Source organism: Zingiber officinale, chromosome 3A, assembly GCF_018446385.1.
Source record: "Zingiber officinale cultivar Zhangliang chromosome 3A, Zo_v1.1, whole genome shotgun sequence".
Taxonomy (NCBI): Eukaryota; Viridiplantae; Streptophyta; class Magnoliopsida; order Zingiberales; family Zingiberaceae; genus Zingiber; species Zingiber officinale.
In genome coordinates, this window is record NC_055990.1 from 161,838,194 (window position 1) to 161,859,660 (window position 21,467).

Here is a 21,467-nt window from a genome sequence, read left to right on the forward strand (position 1 = left end):
AATCTCAACTTTGATATTTTTGAATTTTTCGAATCTAATTTTATCTTTTCACTTTTTAGTTGTTTTTTTTTAAAACAAACATATATAATACTCCACAAAATAACTCAATGACAAACAAGTCGAGCTTATATGTAAGGTGAATCTCAATTCAATAAATAAGACAACGATCTATTTATTAGTCCTTTTAAACATGTTATAAATGATTTAGGCAAATAAGTTGACCCTCAATGATTAGCAATTACTACATGACCTTATTACATAACTAATCTTGTCTAGCCACCCTACCAAACGTTCTGAAGTCATGTTTCACAAAAAAATACAATTTTTTTTTTTCTTTTCGTGCAATGGGGGTTCCAATATAATATGAAATCACCAAGCATAGGGAAATTCTGGAATATTATGAGATCCATGAATCGTATGCACACTCATGCATGACTCCCCTTCCGAATTTTTTTCCCAGATCAACAATCATCAATATTTGCAACCGAAGCAAAATTGTTTTTTTGTTAAAATAAAGAGGTCCTTTTGGGCAAGCAAAATATTGGAGAGCAGAATGGTTCAAGCTACCAGCAAATATCTGTCATCATCAAACAACTTGGTAGGTATCTGCGATCAACTGAATCCTTTGTGTGTATTTTGGAGGAGCATTGTCTCTGAGTGGAATGACATTTGCAACCTGACATGTTTCCGAGGTATTAGGTTGTGAAGCAACAACAACCAATAATTCATGCATAACAAAAGTGAAGATATTAATCCACTGGTTTACTCACCTTAACATCACTATATGTGCTTGCGGCAGTAAATCTGACAGCAATGGGGAAAAATACTGATGAATCAGCTGGAGGCACAACAAACTCCATCGATCCACTAACAGTGGATAAAAAGGAAAAACAGTTAGATGAACCCAGAGAGGGCAGGATGGTTGAAATTAATTGAATGTAGAATGATTCTTCAACCTGCGGTTAGCATGATCAATCAGAAGAATGGACCAATCCAATGTGGAATTTCTGGAGTCATACCTATACATAAATTTTGAAAGAAAGTGGTCAACGGAGAAACAAGATAACTGGATTTTACAAGTATAACTTAAAGATAGCAAAATGGGAAAAAAAAAACACGATCCACAGCTAAACATGTTCTACCAAAGGAAACTTTGGCTGAACATAAAAACAGCATCAGGATGGGCTTTCGTGCCATCTTCAAGTCTAAAAAGTTGTCCAACATCAGATCTACTTTTTTAACTCATTTTCACATATATCCCTCTAGTAATCTAGATATATATTAGCATAATGCTCTTGTAATTTCATTGACGTATCTGTTTTAAGCTCCCAAAGTACCAGGAGATAGTACTTCTTGGACCTCCTGTATGCCTGATAAAATAATCACCAGCAGGAGGTTTCATAGCTATCCTTCTGAAAGTCTAAGAATCAAGAATCTTCAAAGCCGAGCAAATAATCATAGTGATTACTTAAAAGCAGATTGAGCATCATATCCAATCAGGTAAAACATATTTCTGATAATTTGAGTTTTGAATGATTAATTCAATTTGCAGAAACTCCCTCAATTATCCTGTAGAATTAGGTTAATGAAAAAGGAAATTACCAAGATTCCAGAGATTGCACAACATGAAGTGGTAACTTTTGGAAGAGTTATGCCAGCTTGTTTATCTTTACTAAAAGAGACCCCACTATGTGAGAAATTTCTAAACATCAGGGGAAGCATGATTATATCCATTTTAGTGGGGGAAAAATCAAGTACTTACTTCCATTCTCCATCTATCTGCCTTATACTTGGTGGCTCCCTAAGTGCAGGGAGCGGTATGGAGATTACAACATTCTGCAAGTCAAACGATTCCGATGCTTCATACTCTATGTTCACGTAAGTTTCACCACCAGAAACAGAGGGCCAGCAATTGACTGTAGATAAATGAGGTTATAGTTATACAATGCACTTTATTGACGAGGGCTAGTACAAGGAATGCCAATACCAACCAGTCAAAGGCAAAGAAGCTTCATCCATGCCCTGAATTCTCCACTTCATGAGACCAACATCATTTTGACCTGCAGGGAATGGCCTGTTGGGATCTTTCAATCCCACAATGTGCTTGCTGTTGAATAACTCTTTGTTGATATTAGGATGGGTTTTGAAGCTAAGGCCAGGAACATCCTGATTTTCAATCTGGAAACAAAAGGGAAAAAGAACAAGTTTCCAATCACAACTGTGAGTTTAACTAGAAATTAAATTCGTTGAAAAATACGTCCCCCACCCCCCCTTTGTTTTTTTTTTTGAAGAAAAGGGAAAGCTGAAGGCTAGGATGATCCCTATTGACCTTGGCATCAACTTACAAGGTCTTTATCAACTTGGAAACAAAACACCTCCTTCTAGAAAAGGATGGTTATTTGCTTAATTTTTTGGGTGTAGAATTTCCAAACAATCATAGTTGAAAGAAGATATGAACAGGTATTGCGAAGCAACGCAAGCACCAATCTCTACCAAATGACTTTACCATGAACTGCTTTCCTTCCAATCTACTTGCTAAAACTACAGTTGCCATGACAATGTGTGGCCATAATAACATTTTTCATCTATTTGCTCTAAGAAAAAAAAAAATAAAATAAGGCATCACAAACGACTACAAACTGCGTTAAGTAAAAAAAAAATCCATCAAAAGGAAATATAACATACGAAGCCACTTGGAGCATTTGTTCATGTTCTCAGATGGGGGATAGAGTGTACCACTGGGTATAACAGGTCTAAGAAAATTCTCATAAAAGTATTTGACTGAGTTAACTTAGATCGAATGGCAGAGTAGGATAGCTGAATCTGAACACCAGATGGATAAGGAAGAATTGCAATCCATTCATAACAACAAAACACTTAATTTAGGCAGTACCAATAGATGCCTTGTAATAAGGGTCAAAGTCTAGATATGATGACACAGGTATTACTTTTTATACATAAAATCCCAGTGATTGCTCTGTTTTTGCATTCATAGGTTGTTTCATTGATTATGTAGGCATGTTGTTTGGTTGCATTTTTGCTAATGTATATTGTATAATTTGGGTGTCGATGGTTACATTATGGCTTCAGATGCATTATATTGCAGATGGTGTCTATTCCACTGCTTAGTGTTGTTGCATTTGTTAGTTTTATTGTTGCATTAAGGTGACTTGGATGCTTACTGAAAGCATTGATGGTACATCTTTATTGTTAGGCTTAGTTATGTTTATATGTTCATATTCCTGTTTTTTTAGGTCTACGTGGGGAATCAATAGGGAATTATTTCCAGGTGCCTAACTGCTACAGATAAAGTTGGTGGCTGCATATGCTCTCTTTTTTTTTCTCTTGGTGGCATATTTGTTCTCCCTCCAATTTCAGGGGTGCAGTTGTATTGGCTGCACTAGATTTTTAGGGTGCTAAGTTTAGTGTTTACTAAATAGATTTATTGGTTTATTTTATTGCAATCTACTTTCACATTAATAGCTAGTAGTTGATTACGTATCAGCATGATTAGAAATTGATTGGTAGACTGACTCTAGATAGATGGAGAAAAATCAATCATAATCAAATAGGAAAAAAAATGAAGGGTGGAAAAAATAAGTAACCTGAAGTTGCACAAATCCATCTTCCTGGTTAAGAATTTGCAGGGAAAGAGTTCCCTGGATATCAAAGTTGTTAAGAGCACCATCCCTCCTGATGACAACATTTAATCTTTCTTCAATGGTCAATGTGACAGGGTCAGTTGATGGAAGAGAGGATTTTGACTGAGCAACATTTGGTTGCACATCCTCGAGAATAACTTCTCCTTCAGCTTTTAAAGACTCCAAAAACTGGTTTGTCTTTTGTGTTTTCCCTAACTTCATACCAAGGCCTTTTGAGGGAGCAGTAGCAGATGCAGATGGACGGCCTGAATGAGCAGAATCTTCAGTAAGTAAAATAGAAACAGTTTAACATAATGGTAAACATTTCCACATGGATTATGCTTCATTCAAGTTATTTTTATTACTTGGACTATCCATAGATGTACATAAAGTTGATACTAGTTTAGTAAGCATCACCATCATGATCTATAATCGTATTTTTATAAAGTCTTCATATGCATTGCATGAATTAAAACTTTGTATAAAGCATCATCATCCGCTTCATCAAAACGTGTTTACGCATGAATATAAGAATACAAACAACCAAATATAACTTTTCATCATTCAAGACAACACCTTATGCATAACAAAGTATTGTTTCAACTCAAACATTATATATATATATATATATATATATAACATGGTTGCTTTGAGAGCACATATGTCATATACCTTTGGGCTTAATAGAGAAGGATTCCACATCACTGCTCAATCCAATTCCAGATCCACTACCAAAACCACTTCCAGAATTGGAAATGCTCATGTCATTAAAGCTACTTTCAATTCTTCGAGGACCAGACAAAGCCATCAATCCTCCTTTATCGCCTCTGTTTTTCTCAATCTGTGAAAACAAAGTACAGTAAAGTGGTTCATGAAGATAGCATCTGGGATTAGTTCAACAAAGCATAAAACATATGGATATGAAGAATTTCAAATTGTCAGAAATATTATCTGCAAAGGTATATTTCATAGAGAGAAATTAATCAAAAATGCAACAAAATTTAAAAAAAAAAAAAGTTTATCTCTAACTCTAAGGAGCTGATTATAAAGTAGTATAGTAATGCAGTGTTCAGATGTATAACAAGACAGATTTCGAAACTAGCTATATTATATGATACCTCAACTTTCGCATATCCAACTATTAACAAAGGATAGCAGCACCACTAGCCACAAAACCAATAAACTATGGCCAAAAAATCATAATTGTCATGTTTTTCCACACAACATTTTGGATGCTTGTGATTTGGGTTGCCTGTGCAAGATCCCTTAAAAAGGCTAAGATTTTTAAAGTTCATAAGATTATGCAAAACAGTAACTGTATTAATTATAAAATGACAATTAAAATTCTGCAGTCCGCACTCACAGTGTGTCTATTCACAATAATTTACTTGTGGTTATAAAGAATAGAAAAACAAGACACCAGAGGTAAGAGGTCTGTGAGCCAAAGAGAATTTTAGTATCATAAACAAAGCTAGTAAACAATTGGCTTCACTTGAATATTTATAACAATGACAACCATGACAATAAACCATATTAATTTTCACTATATCGGGTTGGCTACATAGATCTTATCTCTCACACCTTTAATGGCTAACTCATCTAACTATAGAATCTCCTGGTTATTTTTTATGATGTTTATATCTTCTTAACATATTTTCTCATATGCCATTATTCATAGTAGAAACAGATTGTGCTACAATGTTATAAAAATTTCCATTTACTCTAAGGTGCACACAACAATCATATGATAATCACACATTAGTTGATTGCAAAATTGTCTTCCTTTCCATTCAACCACCACACTATTTTTAATGATATCTTTGTCAGTGTCTCCTTGTGAATAATAGCTCTAAGATATCTAACACTCCTAGTTACAATTTCAAATTCATCAAACTTAGATATTCTCAGTTTTTTTCTTATTATTGAAACTACAAGTCATACATTCAAATTTAGTTCTCCTTCAATTAAAGTGGTCAATTTCAACATCAAGCACCAATGAGAAAAGGTTGAGGGCATGGTTATCAAAATGGGTCAAATTTTGTGGTTCAAACCATTTGATTCACGGTTTGAATCATCTGATCTGTGGTTCAAACCGTCTGACTTGCACTGCAATCGTACTGCAAATCGCCCAATTTGAATCGTCCAAGAATCAGACGGATTCAGTTTGAATCGAGCTGATACAGTTCGGAATAGGCGATTCATGATTCAGGAAATAAGTTTACTCAGGTGAGTTAGGGTTAAAAACTCCATATGTGTTTTATAATCAATGAAGCATCCTCTTTGCCCGCTTGTCTCTTGGCTTCGTGTCCATACAGCTTGCCAGCAATATCTTTGTCCTCGGTAAATGTCTCCCATAAGGTGGTTCAACATCATCGTCAGTGAACGACTTTCGACAACATACTACAATGTCGACCACTACATTCTCAACGTAACCAGAACACCAGAAAAATCTAGATTCTAATATCCAGATCACTACCAGAATACAAGAAAATTCAAATTCTAGCATCCAAATTCCATTACTATCAGGCAGGCAACAGGCTATTATTCTGTTCATCCTTTACTATTGATTCATCCAACTCTGTTTTGTTTGTTTAGAAAGTTAAAAGTTAACAATTCTGGAGATATTTTGGATTTGGTTATAATAATCGAAGATTAATTACATGTATTTTCTCTTTAGTAGCTTAGCATCTACCACTTGCTGTTATTCTTCTCTCATTTTCAAGAATGGTTATGTTATTTGGCATTGTGTTGCTGTATTTATTATTTTGTTAATCATATTATAGTGTTAAATAAGATATTTTTACAAATTTTAGTAAGGTAGAATTTTTTGACTTATTTATATGTTCATGACAATTCATGATTTGCAAAATCACCAAAATGATTAACATTTTGAACCTAGATTCGAGAACCTTGGTTGAGGGTTACACCGGACCATAACAAGAATATAAAAGTATATGAACTCTATGAGCATGTGTCTTAAGCCCAAAAACCCTCTTCATATTATCATACATAGAGAATTTTATAAATATGTATCAGTCTTGTGACTCTTGTCTATTCACTAACTAGTTCTCTTGTACTTTTTTTATGCACACATGTACATCATGCAGTATAGATATAAAATATACCTTGCTTTTGTCAATCTCACTAGCTTTCCGCTTCATGATATCCTTAGTCTCATTAATTTTGTTTTGCATGACTAACTTATGCAATCTTTCTTCATGGCTCTCCATTTCGCAGTATTGTTTAACTTGTGCTACAGTCAGATTTTCTTTGTTGCCCAGTGAGATGGCTTCATCAAAAGCAAAAATGAGCTCAAAAGCCATCTTACATACACCTTCTTCATCTAGTGAAGGCGAATATTCAGGCACCTATATGCATTTAAGGAAACAAATTTAAAGGTGATAACAGCGAAGCATATTCGCTTAAGTCAAGAAAAAGAATGGCATGCAACATCACTAATACTGAAATAGTATGAAGATAAACAAGTCCTTGATTGTAAGAAGGATACAAGTTTGGATAAGAGTCTTAGTGTGTCCAGATCTTCAAGAATGTTACTCTGTTTGTTTGTCACAAGTAGGAGATAAAGTGCTTCTATTGGTTGGTATACATAGCGCACATTCTCAGTCTCAACAAAAGTGTGTTGTTTTCCTGTTCCCACCAGCTTAGGGAAGGCAGCGAGCAGTCCTTCTATCCTTATTCGAGACATCTCCACAAACTGCCTTGAAACCAACACTGCAATTAAGATAGAAGGAAAAGAAAATGTTAGACAACAATCTCACCTTTTGCGATCAATGAAACCAGTGTAGAACATATAATAATAATAATAATAATAATAATAATAATTGGAAAAAAAGGGGAGAAATTATAGATGCAGCTGCAAGGAAAATCACAATAGGTTATGCTGACAGAAAATCATGACTTCAGTGCCAAATTACACGAAATTGAAACTTCCAAGTTGCAATTAAACTCAAGTATGGGAATGATGAGTAAGTTAGAATAAATAAACTTGTATACCTAAGCTTAGCAAAAGGCTAAACTACACAAGAACCATGGAGCTAGGATGCCTTTCAGCATTTAATTGGGCGGCTTCAAGAAGTTGAATAAGATATGGAAACCATGCCTAAGGTAGAAGAAAGAGTTCATATGACCTATATATGATGTTCAGACTTGTTTAAGATCAATTTATATGAATTTATACTTGCAATTAGCTAGCTCAAGTCCACAATGGATGCAGGTCTTGAACTTGAAGGAGAATATGCAGTGTCAATAATTAGCTAACAAGAAAGCATACAAAGTTAACAGGCAATTTTGCAATGTGCAACATATTAGGATATTAAGTCAACCATAGGATTCTCATGCTAAACAAGAAAAAAAACAAAGACCAAATAAAGCTGAGAGTGTAATTGAAATATAAAACTTCAGGGCAAGGAAACTAATTCTTCATTTGATAAACAAAAAGATTGTAACATAATAGGTTGTCAACATATTATCCAAGATGTTTAAGGAAACTAAATCAACAACCTTTTCCATTCTGCATTTGAATGATAGAACTGGAACTGTTGAATTAAAATTGGAGAAACTTACCTTTTCCTGACTTAGTTACGATGGAAGCAGCAAGAACAACCTGATTCAAATCAAACAAGTACTTAGCAAGGAGTCCCAATTAATAATCCTATCCACATGATTTATTAACATACTGAAGATTGATTACAGCCATCATGGATATTCTGCTTCTTATTTCATCACCATTATGAATCATGCTACTCCTAAATATTAGTTATGGTATATATATAATATCTCATCAATCATGTTCATTGCCTATGTAGGTCCTCTTAATCAATAGGAGTGTTTATTCATGCAGACACTTTGATGATGCTATGAGCAATTGTATGAGACATGGATGCCCTACTCACCGATGAAGGAAAGAAGTGAAGTTATTTAGGATCCACTCATGAAAGAGTGAAAATAAGCAATTGGCCCCTCAGTGGAAGACAGTACTGTGCATTCTTTCAGGAATACACACATCTTTTTCTATTTAAATTCTTTGACATTGAACACTGTCAAGTGCAAATGCCATTTATTTTAATTTCACAGGTATGTCATCCATTTTGAACTTTTCATTTATAAATTTGAAATCTTCTATTCTCAGAAGAATACAAATGAAACTGATCTAGAAGTGAAACATAAGTGCTCAAATAATTAGAGAAGAGCATATGTGATTCAGATTTTTTTTTAAAGTATATAAAAAATTTAGAAAGCATTATCTGCGTAAATTTTTGATAGGTTATAAACAGTACTAGCCAGTTAATATCGGTTGGACTGGTGATAACCAATATTTCCATTTGTTTTTTCACTTTTCTCTTTTCCTTTCCCCTTCATGTGTTTTTCTAGTCTTTTTTTTATTTTTTTACTTTCGTTTTTCTCATTTGTCTCTTCTCTTTTCCCTTCCCTATTTCTCTACTTCTATAGCTTCTCCTCTGCGTGACTCCTCTTGTTTTCCTTCCTCTTTTACGTAGGTGTTACTAATACTTGAACCCATATCAGCTATGGGAGTTGGTACTGATGATTGGTATTGATTCCATTATTTGAAGATATATAAATGTGATTTGTCAATAAATGAATTAAATTCCATATCTTGAATGATATATGTTTCAATAATAAGAGTTCGCACTCAGTCACTCATAGATATGACATGTGCAAGGTTATTTTGATTAGATTGCCGATTCTCTTTAAAAACAAGTCAGCATTGACAGGATAAATGAGCATGAAAAACAATTAGCAAGAACAGAATGAGCACTTAAGTTACAAAAGAAATCAAAAACAGTTATCAAATTGAAATTCATACCATTGTGAACCAAGCACAGCGGAGGAAGATCTTCGTCACAGGACGAGATTCAGCAGATCTACGAAAAGAGATGAGCAGTTCCAGATGAGAAAAGAAAAAATAATCTTTCTATGATTCAAAACCATACGAACTCAGTCTTATAGAACAAATAAGCGGTAAGAAGAGCACAAATGCAGGATCCGTGAAAGGAAATAGAAAATCGAAAATTCCGCTTCCTAGCATCCAAACCGAAAAGTGTATCAGATCCACCAAGGCATCTTCCCATCTAACGAACAAAGACCAAGGACCTGAAGATCTAGTAACATCGGGAAGAACAACGGCGAGAGAAACGCAAACAGATCAAGGAAGAGCGGAAGACTCACCTCAGATCTGGAAGTCGAGGGTTAGGCGGAGAGATCCGTCGAACTCGACTAATAATCAAGCGCAGAGCCAGACAGCGTTAATACCGGCACGGAGAGAGAAAACGGCTGGCGCGTTATAATGCAAATAACGCGAGATTTTCATTTTACTCCCGTAATTTAACATCTTCGCAAAATGCTCCCCGATTTTCGCAAACGGCGTGCAAGTGCAGTCACAGGCTTACAGCTGCTTACAGCAATGCCAACGTGCTTACAGTGTATTTGAAGGCTTCCAGCTTCTCTTCACCATGCATGACTCTTCTCAGGGCTGTCTTCGAACGAGTTTTACGTCATGGATATTAATTTACGATAGAATACAAAATCTGAATTATATTGAAGATGCTGTTTGTTGGCCATGTCCATCTATAAGACAATGATTGTGATTGCAGAGCTTTATAATTTGATAAAGCTTGTTTGATAACCTTGTTTCACTCGTCTTCTTGCTAGACACGTGGCGAGCACGTGTTTTTTTGGGTATGGTCGTGCAATGGTGTGAATCGCAACTTGAATTAAAAGCTCAATTTTGGACGGATAAATTTTGAGAATTTTTTTTTTCATTCTTAGTCGTCGATTATAAATTAATTTTATGATTTAACTTTCTTCGTATAATTACATAATTTAAGATAAATTGCGAGAAATATATGCATATAATTATCTTTTACTGTAACAATAAATAGCTATGAGAGGAAAAAAAGAAATTAGAAATTAAACTCAATTTGGGACAAAATCAAGCGAGCACCTTATTTATTAGAATCATCATGTGAGCACACTTTTTTTTTATCAGGATGTTCCACCTCTCAATCCCATATAAAATAACACGGATATCTTTAAGTACCCTATTTAATATTATTAATTTCTGTCGCACATATTTAAATTGTGAATTAGTTGAATACATTATAACAACTACAAAATTATAACTTGAATATTATTAAACATAATAAATCTGAGTTGTAATAACTATAACTTTACAACTACTATAATGTAAATATTAAGTGAGAAATAAATACAGATACATAGACGTTAGGTATATGATTGGGTAAATTTCAAATCATTAATTTTTGAAAATTGACTTTTAGTAATTACGATGTCATACGCTCACCGTCTATGCTATCATCTAGGGGATGTTAAATATGTATTATATCAATTATGAAAAAATAGTCATTATAACTTTTTAACAATTATGATTTCATAACTTCTACAATATATCTGACTGATATAGAATTTAATACATGTGTCAAGAACGTCAAATATTATACTTGAGTAAGGGTAATTGTGTCATTTTAAAAGGGACATATGGAGTGAGGTGTCCTTTTGATAAAAAAAAATTTGAGAAGATTATGATAGTTTTAAAATTGTGGCTTCTACCATGTATATGATATATTTAGAATTTAATACGTGTGTTACAAGATAATAATATTAAATTGTACACCTAAAAAATAAAAATGAAAAAAAAGGACGCCCTCAATAACAACGGACCCTTTTGATTAATAACCATTTATATTTTTTGGACTTTTGAGGGACGTTTGGAAGGACATAAATAATAGGGGTTAGATAAAAAAATTGGTGTGCACTAGAAGACTAACGCTCGTTCAATAGTCGGCAAGCCCATTTTATTTCTCTCCACGGAGACAGCTGCAACTCTCCACGAAGAAAGCTGCCGCCTTTCGCCTGTTCTCTCGAGGTATCCGCAAAATCAGGTGCGGTTTTCTCTCGCATTATCCATTCTTTGCGATTTAGTGGAGAAGTCGAAGGATTCTTGATCTCCGTTCGTTTCTTGGATGGATTTGGGAATGGACGATTTTTTTTATCGGATTCTTCCTTTCTTCCCTAGAATCTTCCTTTCGTGCTTTTCTTTCTTTTTCTTCTTCTTCAAAAAGAAAAAAGGAACAAAAATCTTCTTTCCTTCTTATGTGATGGAATTTTTGTATGCCTGAATGATTCTCCTTCATTGCCGTTGTTATCAGTTGACCAGAGATTCAGAGTTGGACTGAATCGATTCTCTCGAAAGTTGGATTGTCGTGTCTCGTTGTTGCTCCAAAATAATAAAATAATTTCTCGATTCAGTTTTTCTGCTTCCTGCAATTTGAGAAGGGAATAGATATATCTATTACTTTATCATCTGGGACATAAAAGTGGATCGAGAAGGATTTCTAGTCAGCTGTGGTAGAGCTTGGGGCTGAAAGTGGATTCTATAGAAGTTGGAAATGAGAATAGAAAACAAAAAAAATCAAGACTCTCCTATATTTCGAACTTAGGAATCTGAGTTAAGCAAAAGCTATTTCTTTCTCTATTGATTCTAAACCATTGTTTAATTGAAGTAGTTAAAATGTTGAACCTCTTACGTTCTATTTACAAGATCCTTATAGATACTTGGTTCGGTTGGTTTGAGAAAAGAGTTCAGACATCATAATAGTATGATAGCCCTTATACATTACTGGTTCTTTATTGTGTGCGTTGGGAAGGTATGACATACATTCCATTACAAAGTTAATGTACTTAAAACGATAAGAACTACAAACCTTGATTGCCTAGTGAAATCATTCTACTGTGGCTATCTTAGTATGGGTTTCTTGCTGAATCCATCAAATCCATCTGCCAGCAAAATTAACAAAAACATAGTCATGGAGAAAGTTGGCGATGCAGTTGTGGATATGGAAAGTCTTGCACAATCACCCGACGAATGCTGCTCTGGAAGTCCAAAGATACCAGTGAGTTTTGATTTTGCATGAACAACATAAATACAAGCTTTGGAACCTCCTCTCATTCATAGTCAAATGTGAAATTTTGAGTTAAATTTGTGCCCACAGAAGGCCCTCTCTCGCAAGAGTTCAATGCGCCCGGAAAGACATAATGGTGAGGAGCTAGAAGTAGATGAAACATTGAAAAGGCTTCTTGTGAAAGGTATGATATATTTATTTTCCTATTAACTGTTAGTTCATTCATTATTCTGAGAAGCATGCACGACTGGTTGTTGTTTGTGGATTATAAAAATCATATAGATTACTTAAAAAATTTTGAAATGCTGATATACATAGCTTTTTTTTTCAAGCATATTTCCACTCCCTGTATCTGTTGGTCATTAGTGATTTAAACTTGTCTTTTCCCCAAGTTTTCTATATGAATTCTTGGACTGAAGCAGTTATAGCTTGGTTTTTTCTCATAAATTTTGACTTCTTTCTGTTAAAATGTTTTTGTTTCCTTTTGTTTTCCTAGTTGTACCTGCTCAGGTGGAGCAACTGAAACAGCCCCTTGTGCCCTTCAAAACCCTCCATGCTGTTCAATCTGTACCTAATAGCCCTGTTCCCCCAGATTCTGGAGAAGGAAAGAACAAAAGATTAAATCGCTTAACCTTCATCCATCCACGAAAGATTCTTCTATTCTTTGCAACCTTGTAAGTACTGTGGAAGCTTTTCTTGATGCAATCTTCAATATGAAAGTGACCAGAGTAGTAAATACTGAGATGAATTTTAGGCAGGGATTAAACTTTTCTATCGTGCATTGTGCATTGTGCAACCCATGCTGATAAGACAAAGAAGATACTTTCAAGCTCAATCTATTTTGTCCTATGTTCTAAATTTAACCTACTCAGAATATATCCAACAACCTTACTTCCCATCCGTTTTACATTGACATGCAATTCTGGAATAAATTTCATATCTACTCAAAATTGGAAGCACAGACTTTCATTCTATGAGGTAATAGTACCCTTAGCAGCATACTTTGTGCTGTCTGGCAGCCATTGTGGGCCTTTGAAAAGCAGTTGTAATAACTCAGAGGCATTACTCTTCATTAAAGCAAGGATTCAAGTGGTTGCAGTAGATGAGAAATTATTAGCATGTTATTGTTGAACTAGAAACTTGATATTCTTGCTAGATTCATCTCAACTTGGTGGAGATCACCAGCAGTTATTGTTTGTGGTACTGTCACCCGTTCTTCTTATCACATTTGCTCGACAGTAATTTCATCTTTAGTCTCTCATCAAATTGAGATTGCTGATTGCATTATTTGCATTTTTTTCATGCATTAACTGCATTTGTTCTTTGTTTGTGTGAAAAAATGGCATCTTTTCAGAAGAGCAGTCATGTGATCAAGTTCACTTTTTTTTTTTTTTTTCTTTTTTACTCAACCAAATGCTATATCTTGCAACAATGAACAGGTCAAGCGTAGGGACCATGGTTCTCATATATTTCACTTTGGCGATTGACTGAAAAGACACAAGTCAACTCAAGCTTTGCAGTTTGCTGTTACTTGTTTCAACCTCCCAGTTAGTGTTTTCTGAAGGCGCCGACGACTTTTCAACCTATCTGTAATAATAGGGAGGCTCATAAATGTTCATCTCACTTCTTGCAATGGTCGTAGAAAATTGAAGCAAAATAAGGTAAATAGTCGGTGTGATGGAAGCTTTGTAAAAGGTTTGTAAAATTGAAAAAATCTCAACCAAAAAGTTTTTATGATTGTGTAGATGAGGTTTGGGGATATTACTTTAAGAGAGGTTTAATTTTTCAAACTTATTTTTTTTTTCCCCTTAAAATTGGTTTGGAACTAATAATTAATAATGACATTTAATTGCATGTTTGACCTTTTAAAATAAATTATTTTATGAAACATTTAGTTATAATACTTTATTTCATAAATTGTTGTCTCGAGATTATGATATCGTGGTAGGATATTCAGGTTGTCATCTAAGTATTCATGGTTTGAATTTTAGTTATGATGTATTTGTAGGAATTTTTACTTTAAATGAAAGACTTAACTCAATTAAAAAATGGTTTAGAATCAATAGAGAGAGAATTAATTTTTGCTTAACTCATATTCATGATAAGTTAAAAAATATACAAATGATTATAATTAAATTAGAATTCATTAGTTAATAAATATTAAATAAAAGTTATAAATTTAATTAAATAAAAATTATAAACTTAATTAAATTGAAAATCATTAATTTATTAATTTATTAATTAAAAATTAAATTAAATTAAATTATAATTATAATTAATTAAAATATTAAATAAAATTATATAGAGATATTAAATGAAAAATAATAAATAAATATCTACGATTTGTAATGCAAGATCCATAAAAAAAGTTGTATTGAGGTTTTTTGATTGTAGAGAATGTTAGAATGTATACTAAAAGTCTAGCTTTTGTATAAACATATAAGAATCATATTGGTCAAATGTCTATATTTATGCTAAGTGTAGTTATCCATTTAATTTATATTATAGATAACATGGTGTGAGGAGACATACAGAAGATCATGTTATTAAATCCTTATAAATTATAAACAGTTGCTCACAACCAAGATATAATGGGACAAACCATTGGAGTGGTTGTAGTGTAATTAGATATTAGTTTATTTTGACTAATAAATTACACTAGTATACTATGAGTGTATTGAGCAGGACCAATTGAGGTAGTAACTTTTTATACTGACTATATAAAAGAACAATACCTCTGTTATTATGGAAGTGTGTACTCTTAATCATGATATAATGACAAGCACATATACTTAGTATTTATTTCTTTGATTTATCAAAGGGTGCGATTTAGCTCGTTAAATCAATAGGCCGATAAGTTGGGAAATGATATTATTTATATGGTGTGTTGTTGATTATAGAATGAAACTGTGTCCTAATAATCTAGGTTGATGATGTCCCCTTGAGGAGCTCATAAGGATTGTCATGTAAACCCTGCAGGTGGACTTAGTCTGACATGACGATAAGGTTGAGTGGTACTACTCTTGGAGCTAGATATTAATTAAGTGAGTTGTCAGTAACTCATTTAATTAGTGGACATTCAATATCTTAAACACAGGGAGACTAACACACTCATGATAAGAAGGAGCTCATATAGTAATATGAGATTGGTGCGGTAGTGCAATAATAACTCTTTAGTGGAATGAGATATTATTGATGAACTTGAGTTGGGTGTTCGGGGCGAACACGGGGAGCTCAAGCTCATCGGGAGACCAAAACCAATTCCTCCTCTCAGTCTCTATTGTAGTCTCTAATTTATAAAGTCTTATATCCACCCAAACCTAACTTCTTACCCACCTTAAGGTGGTCGGCCAAGCCAAGCTTGGAGCCCAAGCTAGGGCCGACCAAACCAAGGTTAGATGGGTTCAAGTTGTGGCCGACCCTAGCTTAGAACCCAAGTAAGGGTGGCCGGCCACATTGAATTCAAAAGGAAGCTAGTTTTATTTTGTAAAATCTTTTCTTTTATAGAGATCCATTAAAAGGATTTAAAAGGATGATTTTAATATAAAACTTTCCTTTTTTAGATCAGTTATAAAAGGAAATTTTTATTTTGTTGAAACTTTCCTTTTATGTTGGTTTTAAAAGATAGTTTTAAAATTTTAAAATCTTTCCTTTTATAGCTTTCTACAAAGGAATAAAAGAGAGATTTGAAATCTTTCCTTATTTGTAGTTATCTATGAAAGAAAGATTTTAATTTTTTGATAAAATTTCCTTTTCTTGAAACCATGTTTTATTTTAAATCTTATATTTTATAGATATCCATAAAAAGATTTAAGAGAAAGAGATTTTAATTTATAAAACATTCCTTTTAGAACTATCCACAAAAGAGATTTTTAAAAGAGAGATTTTAATTTTTGTTTAAAATCTTTCTTTTCTTGGAGAACAAGGATGTGGCCGGCCATGACAAGAAGAAAAGGAAATTTTAATTTTTTGTTTTAAAACTTTCCTTTTTAGTCATTGACAAGGAATATAAGGAAATTTTAATTATGTTTAAAACTTTCCTTATTTGCCAAAACCAAGGAATATAAAAGAGAGGGTAGAGGTGCCTCACCTTACAACAATACATCTTCTATTCCTCTCTTCTCTTCCTTGGTGGTGGTCGGCCCTTACTCTTTCTCTCTTCTCCTTTGTTTTCCCTCTTGGTGGTCGGAGGCATATTGGTGTGGAGATCCATTGATGGTTGATTGCTTGAAGGAGAAGAAGAAGAAGAGAAGGAGGTTCTCTTGTCTAGCATCCCTTGGAGGAAAGTTGGTGGCCGAACTTCATCATCTCTTGGAGAAAGTTGGTGGCTGAAACTTGAAAGGAAGAAGAAGTCTTGGGTGGATTCTTGTCTTGGTAGATCGTTGCCCACACGACGCCCGAGATAAGAAGAGGAATACAATAGAAGATCAAAATGTCTATAAGTTACAAGAGGTATAAATAGTTATAAGTTTCCGCATCATAACTAGTGCATTCTTTTGTATAGATCTTGTAAAACCAAACACAAGAGGTTATTGATTTTAATTATTATTTTTTTATTGATTTTCATTTCGATAATGTGTTTTTATTGAGGTCTCTATTGTTAAACCTTGTTTACTGTGAGAAGTTTAAATATCCGATTTCTTTGAAAGACTTTGTCTAGGTAGTGGTGGATGATCTCATACCCAAGAAGGCCTAATGCCTCACCACGTTTGCCCTGGAAGCCGATCCTTGAAATAGATATTTGATCAACTTCTGTAATATGGTTTAACTTAGGAAGATCACATCGGTTGAACTTGAAGTAAGAATGTTAAGTTTCGTTCCCAATTCAAGTTTAACTCCTAAAGGAAAAATTTAGATTAATAATGTTAAGCATTGTTTGCAATCCAAATTTAACTTTAGTATAACACATGGGTAGCTATGATAGTTCTATGCTTGTACAAATTTTTGTACAGGGGAACTAGGACGGTATTCCGAGTAACAACTAACAATTGGTATCAGAGCTAGGTTTTAATCTCTGTGTGTTTGGTTTTAGTTTAATTATGCACATGTCATACATATTTTAGGCAAGATAATAGTAGGATGTGCAAATAGAATTAACTCTGTGGTTGCAGGCTCTAACTATTATGGCCTATTGTGATTGTGTGTGATTGGACCCTCGGACATGTCGAGGATATTTTATGTGTGTGCATGATTGTACTTATTAAATACAGCAGGAGCTGTATTAGTTTTAGGATTTTATATTTTTGTTCGATATAGACTTTATGTACATTTCTTTTAGGAATATAGGATCGATATATGTAAAACTCTATTTTGTTGCGGAACGTATCCTTACGAGGCGTGGTGATATTTGAGGACCAGAGTCGCAGCGGAAAAGGAAGTTCGATGGACACAACGACATGAGCCCTAGGGTTGGTGGCTAGTTTTGACGACTGCTAGGGTTGACAGCACATGGAGAACAGTGATGGAAGAGGCTATAATAGTTGGAAAATTATTTTTCCATATTTATTATTTTTTATTTACTATGATGTGTGTGTGTGTGCATGTGATGTGTGTTTGCATGATAAAATCCTCATCTTAAAAAACTAAGTGGGAGAGAGATTAATAAATAAATTTCACGGTCTCCATTACTGGTTTGTAAGTGATGTAAACAAACTTCGGTGTTGGCTCTGAGTGTTTCCCTCCACAACGGATGAGTTTGTTTGTAGATCACTAGATCAAACTTCCTAAATGGATGATTATAGGAAATTCTTTAGGAGCTTGTCATCTTCTCCAACTGAAGAAGCACAATCATATTTAATGGACTAAGTATCAAGTAATGGTATACACTTAGACACATTTAATAGTATCCTCTCCAACGGAGTCACTGTTATTATTTATGTGACCAAAGAAATACCAATTATTAATTTGTCATAAAGCTAGATAAAATCCCCTCTTACAAATGTCTGAATTAGTATACGTCCACACTAACGTGGCATATAAAATTCACGGTGTTTGAGGTAATTTTATTTGTCATAAAGTCAGGTTGACAAAAAAAAGGGGTAAACCTCTTCTTACAAACAATTGAATTTGTATACGTCTACACTAACGTGACATGCAAAATTCATGGTGTTTGAGGTCATTTAAGGATGACAATATAATTAATGGGTAAAACCCTCCTTTTACAAATGTCTGAATTTGTATACGTCCATACTAACATGACATACAAAATTCACGGTGTTTGAGGTGTTGGTGAATTTAAATGATATTGTTTTGAGGAATCAATATTATTTTAAATTCTAAAGTTTTGACCAAAATATTTGATCGAAGACAGACCAACTATTAATTTTATTTGTCATAAAAATAAGTTGACAAGATAATAAAATGAATAGATAAAATCTCCTCTTACAAATGTTTGAATTTGTATACGTCCACACTAACGTGGCATACAAAATTCACGGGGATTTTGAGGTATTGGTCTTGACCAAATATTTTTGTGATTTTTAGGATTTCAAATGTTTTTCAATTCCCTAGCTGTTATACTAAAGAATAGACTTAGTAGTCCTAATTATAATTATTGGAAATAAAACTTGGACACTAAGGTGACGTGACATACAAAATTCACGGGGATTTTGAGGTATTGGTCTTGACCAAATATTTTTGTGATTTTTAGGATTTCAAATGTTTTTCAATTCCCTAGCTGTTATACTAAAGAATAGACTTAGTAGTCCTAATTATAATTATTGGAAATAAAACTTGGACACCTAGTGGACTGTCCTCTCAAAATTGAGAACAATAAAAGTGTATTTTATTCATTAGTTGTTGAAACATATTTAGTGGTGTTATCTATCGGTAATTGGTGTGTAGATACGGGAGCCACTGTTCATGTCTGTAATTCATTGCAGGGATTCCAGGAAACCCGACAACTATATAAAGGGGAAATCACCATCTACATAGACACTGCTCCTTAAAAGGGAGGATCAATCAGTCTTCAATTTACAACTTCTACAAGTGAACTTTTGAGTTCCCGGCTGCTCCGACTTCGTCCTCCTGCTATGCTATGATGCTACTGCACTCACTACTGCTGAGAAGTCGTTCAATATCGAGCTTGATCTGATTTTCTTCAAAGTATTGAATAATAAAATTATTTTTAATTATTTAATTACTGCATTGAGGAAAGTGTAGATTGTTACACTTGTCATTTTGTTATTACTGTAATCGATTCACTGTTACAATGGTTCCTGAAGAGGATTTAGTGGATTGCCCATCGATAGGTCTGAGGGACCTGGGTGTTGGAGTAGGAGTCACCAAAGGCTCCGAATCAAGTAACTCCTCATGTACTTATTTTTTTTATTTTCTCCTTTATCTAATCCCTGCAATTTGATTTTAAATTAAAAAGACAAGCTTTTAAAACCACGTGATTCATCCTTCCTCCCTCTCACACGCATAACAATCCTACCAAATATACCACAAATCAAATATTTATGGATTCACTGATCAAATATCTCACTCCCAAATATCTCAAATTTTATAATCAAATATCTCACCAACCAAATATTTGTGTTATACTATTATTTTATATTTATATAAAATTAATTATATTTTCTAATTCTTTAATTTAATGTATTTTGTCTGAATATTTTTTACTTAATATTTATCCACATATAATTATTCAAAATAATTAATTTAATATTAATATTTTATTTAAATAGAAATGTACAAATTTTAAAAGAAATAGTATATGAAATTGAAATCACTAAATATTTCATAGATTGATAAATTATTCATTCACTTATCAGGACAACATGTTTCCTAGATGTGTTCAACTAAATCATGACAAAGCTAATAATGCACCTTGATCCGGCGGTGAGAATGGGGGACCCACTTCCTGAAGGGTCCCAGCCTGAGGACGGATGGAGGGTTGACTAAGTGGGTAATGGCCGCGTCAAGCAGTTGAGCAGGTCCGAGCGGAGCCAGAGATAACCTAGCCATAGGCTTGGGTTTCCGACGCTAAGGTGGGAGGACTGAATGGCCGAGCGGGTGTCTACCCGGCTGGAACCGAAGGGCCGAGCGGGTGGTCCGTTCGGCCAGGATAAGGGCGAGGATACAAAGGTTAGCCGAGCGGCCTATTCGTTCGGCTCGGGATATGGGATGTCAGCAAAGGCATGTCTGATGATTATGCCGTACACAAGATTTCACGATAGAGGGTCTTGCCGTCACATCATGGAGAGGTTGATACAGTAGCGGTATGACCTTATGGATGCCCTTCTGACAGACCCATACCTGGGCATGGTTGAAAGCAGGTGATTGCTTTGATTGGCGCGCCCAGGCTCCTTCGAGAGGTCTATATAAGGTCTCCATTTCTTCACCGGAGGGACGCTGGTCTGAATCTCTGAAGCCACCTCTTTGTTATTCCTCGCCTGACTTGAGCGTCGGAGGGCCGTCGCCGGGACACCCCTCCCGGCTCGGTTTTGTTGCAGGTTCGCCGGAGCACTCGAGGATCCAGCAGGGAGCGCCACATCCCCAGCGTCCGTTGACTCCCGGTTCAGACAGGATCAATTTGGCGCCGTCTGTGGGAATGCACCTGCATCCGAGCAGAGGCAATGGACGAGGCTGGAAGAATACATACCGTGGCACTCTCAAAAGAAGAGTTGGACGCTATAGTCGAGGCGAGAGCAGCTAAGATAGTGGCGCAGCAAAAGGAGAGAGCACAGGCTGAGCGAGCGCAACAGCAAACCTCGGCTTCAGCAGGTCGGGCGGCGCAAGCAGACCGCCCGGAATATGTTTCAACAGGAGGGTTCCCTCAGGCACTCTTCCGTACTCCCCCAGAAATCGCGCCCGCTCACGGGGAGCAAGGATCTTCATCCGATGAGCCTCCCGTTCGGGATCA

General features: G+C 34.8%; 2 protein-coding genes across 5 annotated transcripts; one reads left to right on the plus strand and one right to left on the minus strand.

Annotated features, from left to right (window-relative positions):
- Positions 1–203: 203 nt before the first annotated feature.
- LOC122053167 (coatomer subunit delta-1-like) lies at positions 204–9,979 on the minus strand. Of its 4 annotated transcripts, none has more exons than XM_042615092.1 (12): positions 9,849–9,979; positions 9,487–9,544; positions 8,226–8,265; positions 7,150–7,373; positions 6,767–7,009; positions 4,314–4,482; positions 3,606–3,907; positions 1,992–2,178; positions 1,763–1,916; positions 957–1,019; positions 771–867; positions 204–676 (listed from the first exon to the last, which is right to left on the minus strand). In XM_042615092.1, exons 2-12 carry the CDS (start codon positions 9,487–9,489, stop codon positions 587–589), a joined length of 1,572 nt encoding a protein of 523 aa, XP_042471026.1. In that variant the 5' UTR covers positions 9,490–9,544; positions 9,849–9,979; the 3' UTR covers positions 204–586. The 4 variants fall into 4 exon arrangements, with proteins under 4 accessions (XP_042471026.1, XP_042471023.1, XP_042471025.1 ...); XM_042615089.1 differs by lacking the exon at positions 9,849–9,979 and adding an exon at positions 9,618–9,766; XM_042615091.1 differs by lacking the exons at positions 204–676; positions 771–867; positions 957–1,019; positions 9,849–9,979 and adding exons at positions 1,149–1,672; positions 9,618–9,766.
- A 1,470-nt stretch (positions 9,980–11,449) lies between these two features.
- LOC122053168 lies at positions 11,450–14,371 on the plus strand. Its single transcript, XM_042615093.1, has 5 exons — positions 11,450–11,581; positions 12,484–12,592; positions 12,692–12,785; positions 13,098–13,275; positions 14,041–14,371. The coding sequence occupies exons 2-5, from the start codon at positions 12,506–12,508 to the stop codon at positions 14,090–14,092; spliced, it is 411 nt and encodes a 136-aa protein (XP_042471027.1). The 5' UTR covers positions 11,450–11,581; positions 12,484–12,505; the 3' UTR covers positions 14,093–14,371.
- Positions 14,372–21,467: the final 7,096 nt, after the last annotated feature.

Bases quoted from the DNA above. Each gene is read 5' to 3' on its own strand.
- LOC122053167 (XM_042615089.1), bottom strand. From the start codon at position 9,751: ATGGGAAGATGCCTTGGTGGATCTGATACACTTTTCGGTTTGGATGCT. The intron at 7,010-7,149 runs GTATCCTTCTTA...AAATGCATATAG, and splicing joins TAAGACTCTTATCCAAACTT to GTGCCTGAATATTCGCCTTC. The intron at 3,908-4,313 runs GTATATGACATA...CTGCTCATTCAG, and splicing joins CTTCTCTATTAAGCCCAAAG to GCCGTCCATCTGCATCTGCT.
- LOC122053168 (XM_042615093.1), top strand. From the start codon at position 12,506: ATGGAGAAAGTTGGCGATGCAGTTGTGGATATGGAAAGTCTTGCACAA. The intron at 12,593-12,691 runs GTGAGTTTTGAT...TTGTGCCCACAG, and splicing joins CTGGAAGTCCAAAGATACCA to AAGGCCCTCTCTCGCAAGAG. The intron at 12,786-13,097 runs GTATGATATATT...TTGTTTTCCTAG, and splicing joins GAAAAGGCTTCTTGTGAAAG to TTGTACCTGCTCAGGTGGAG.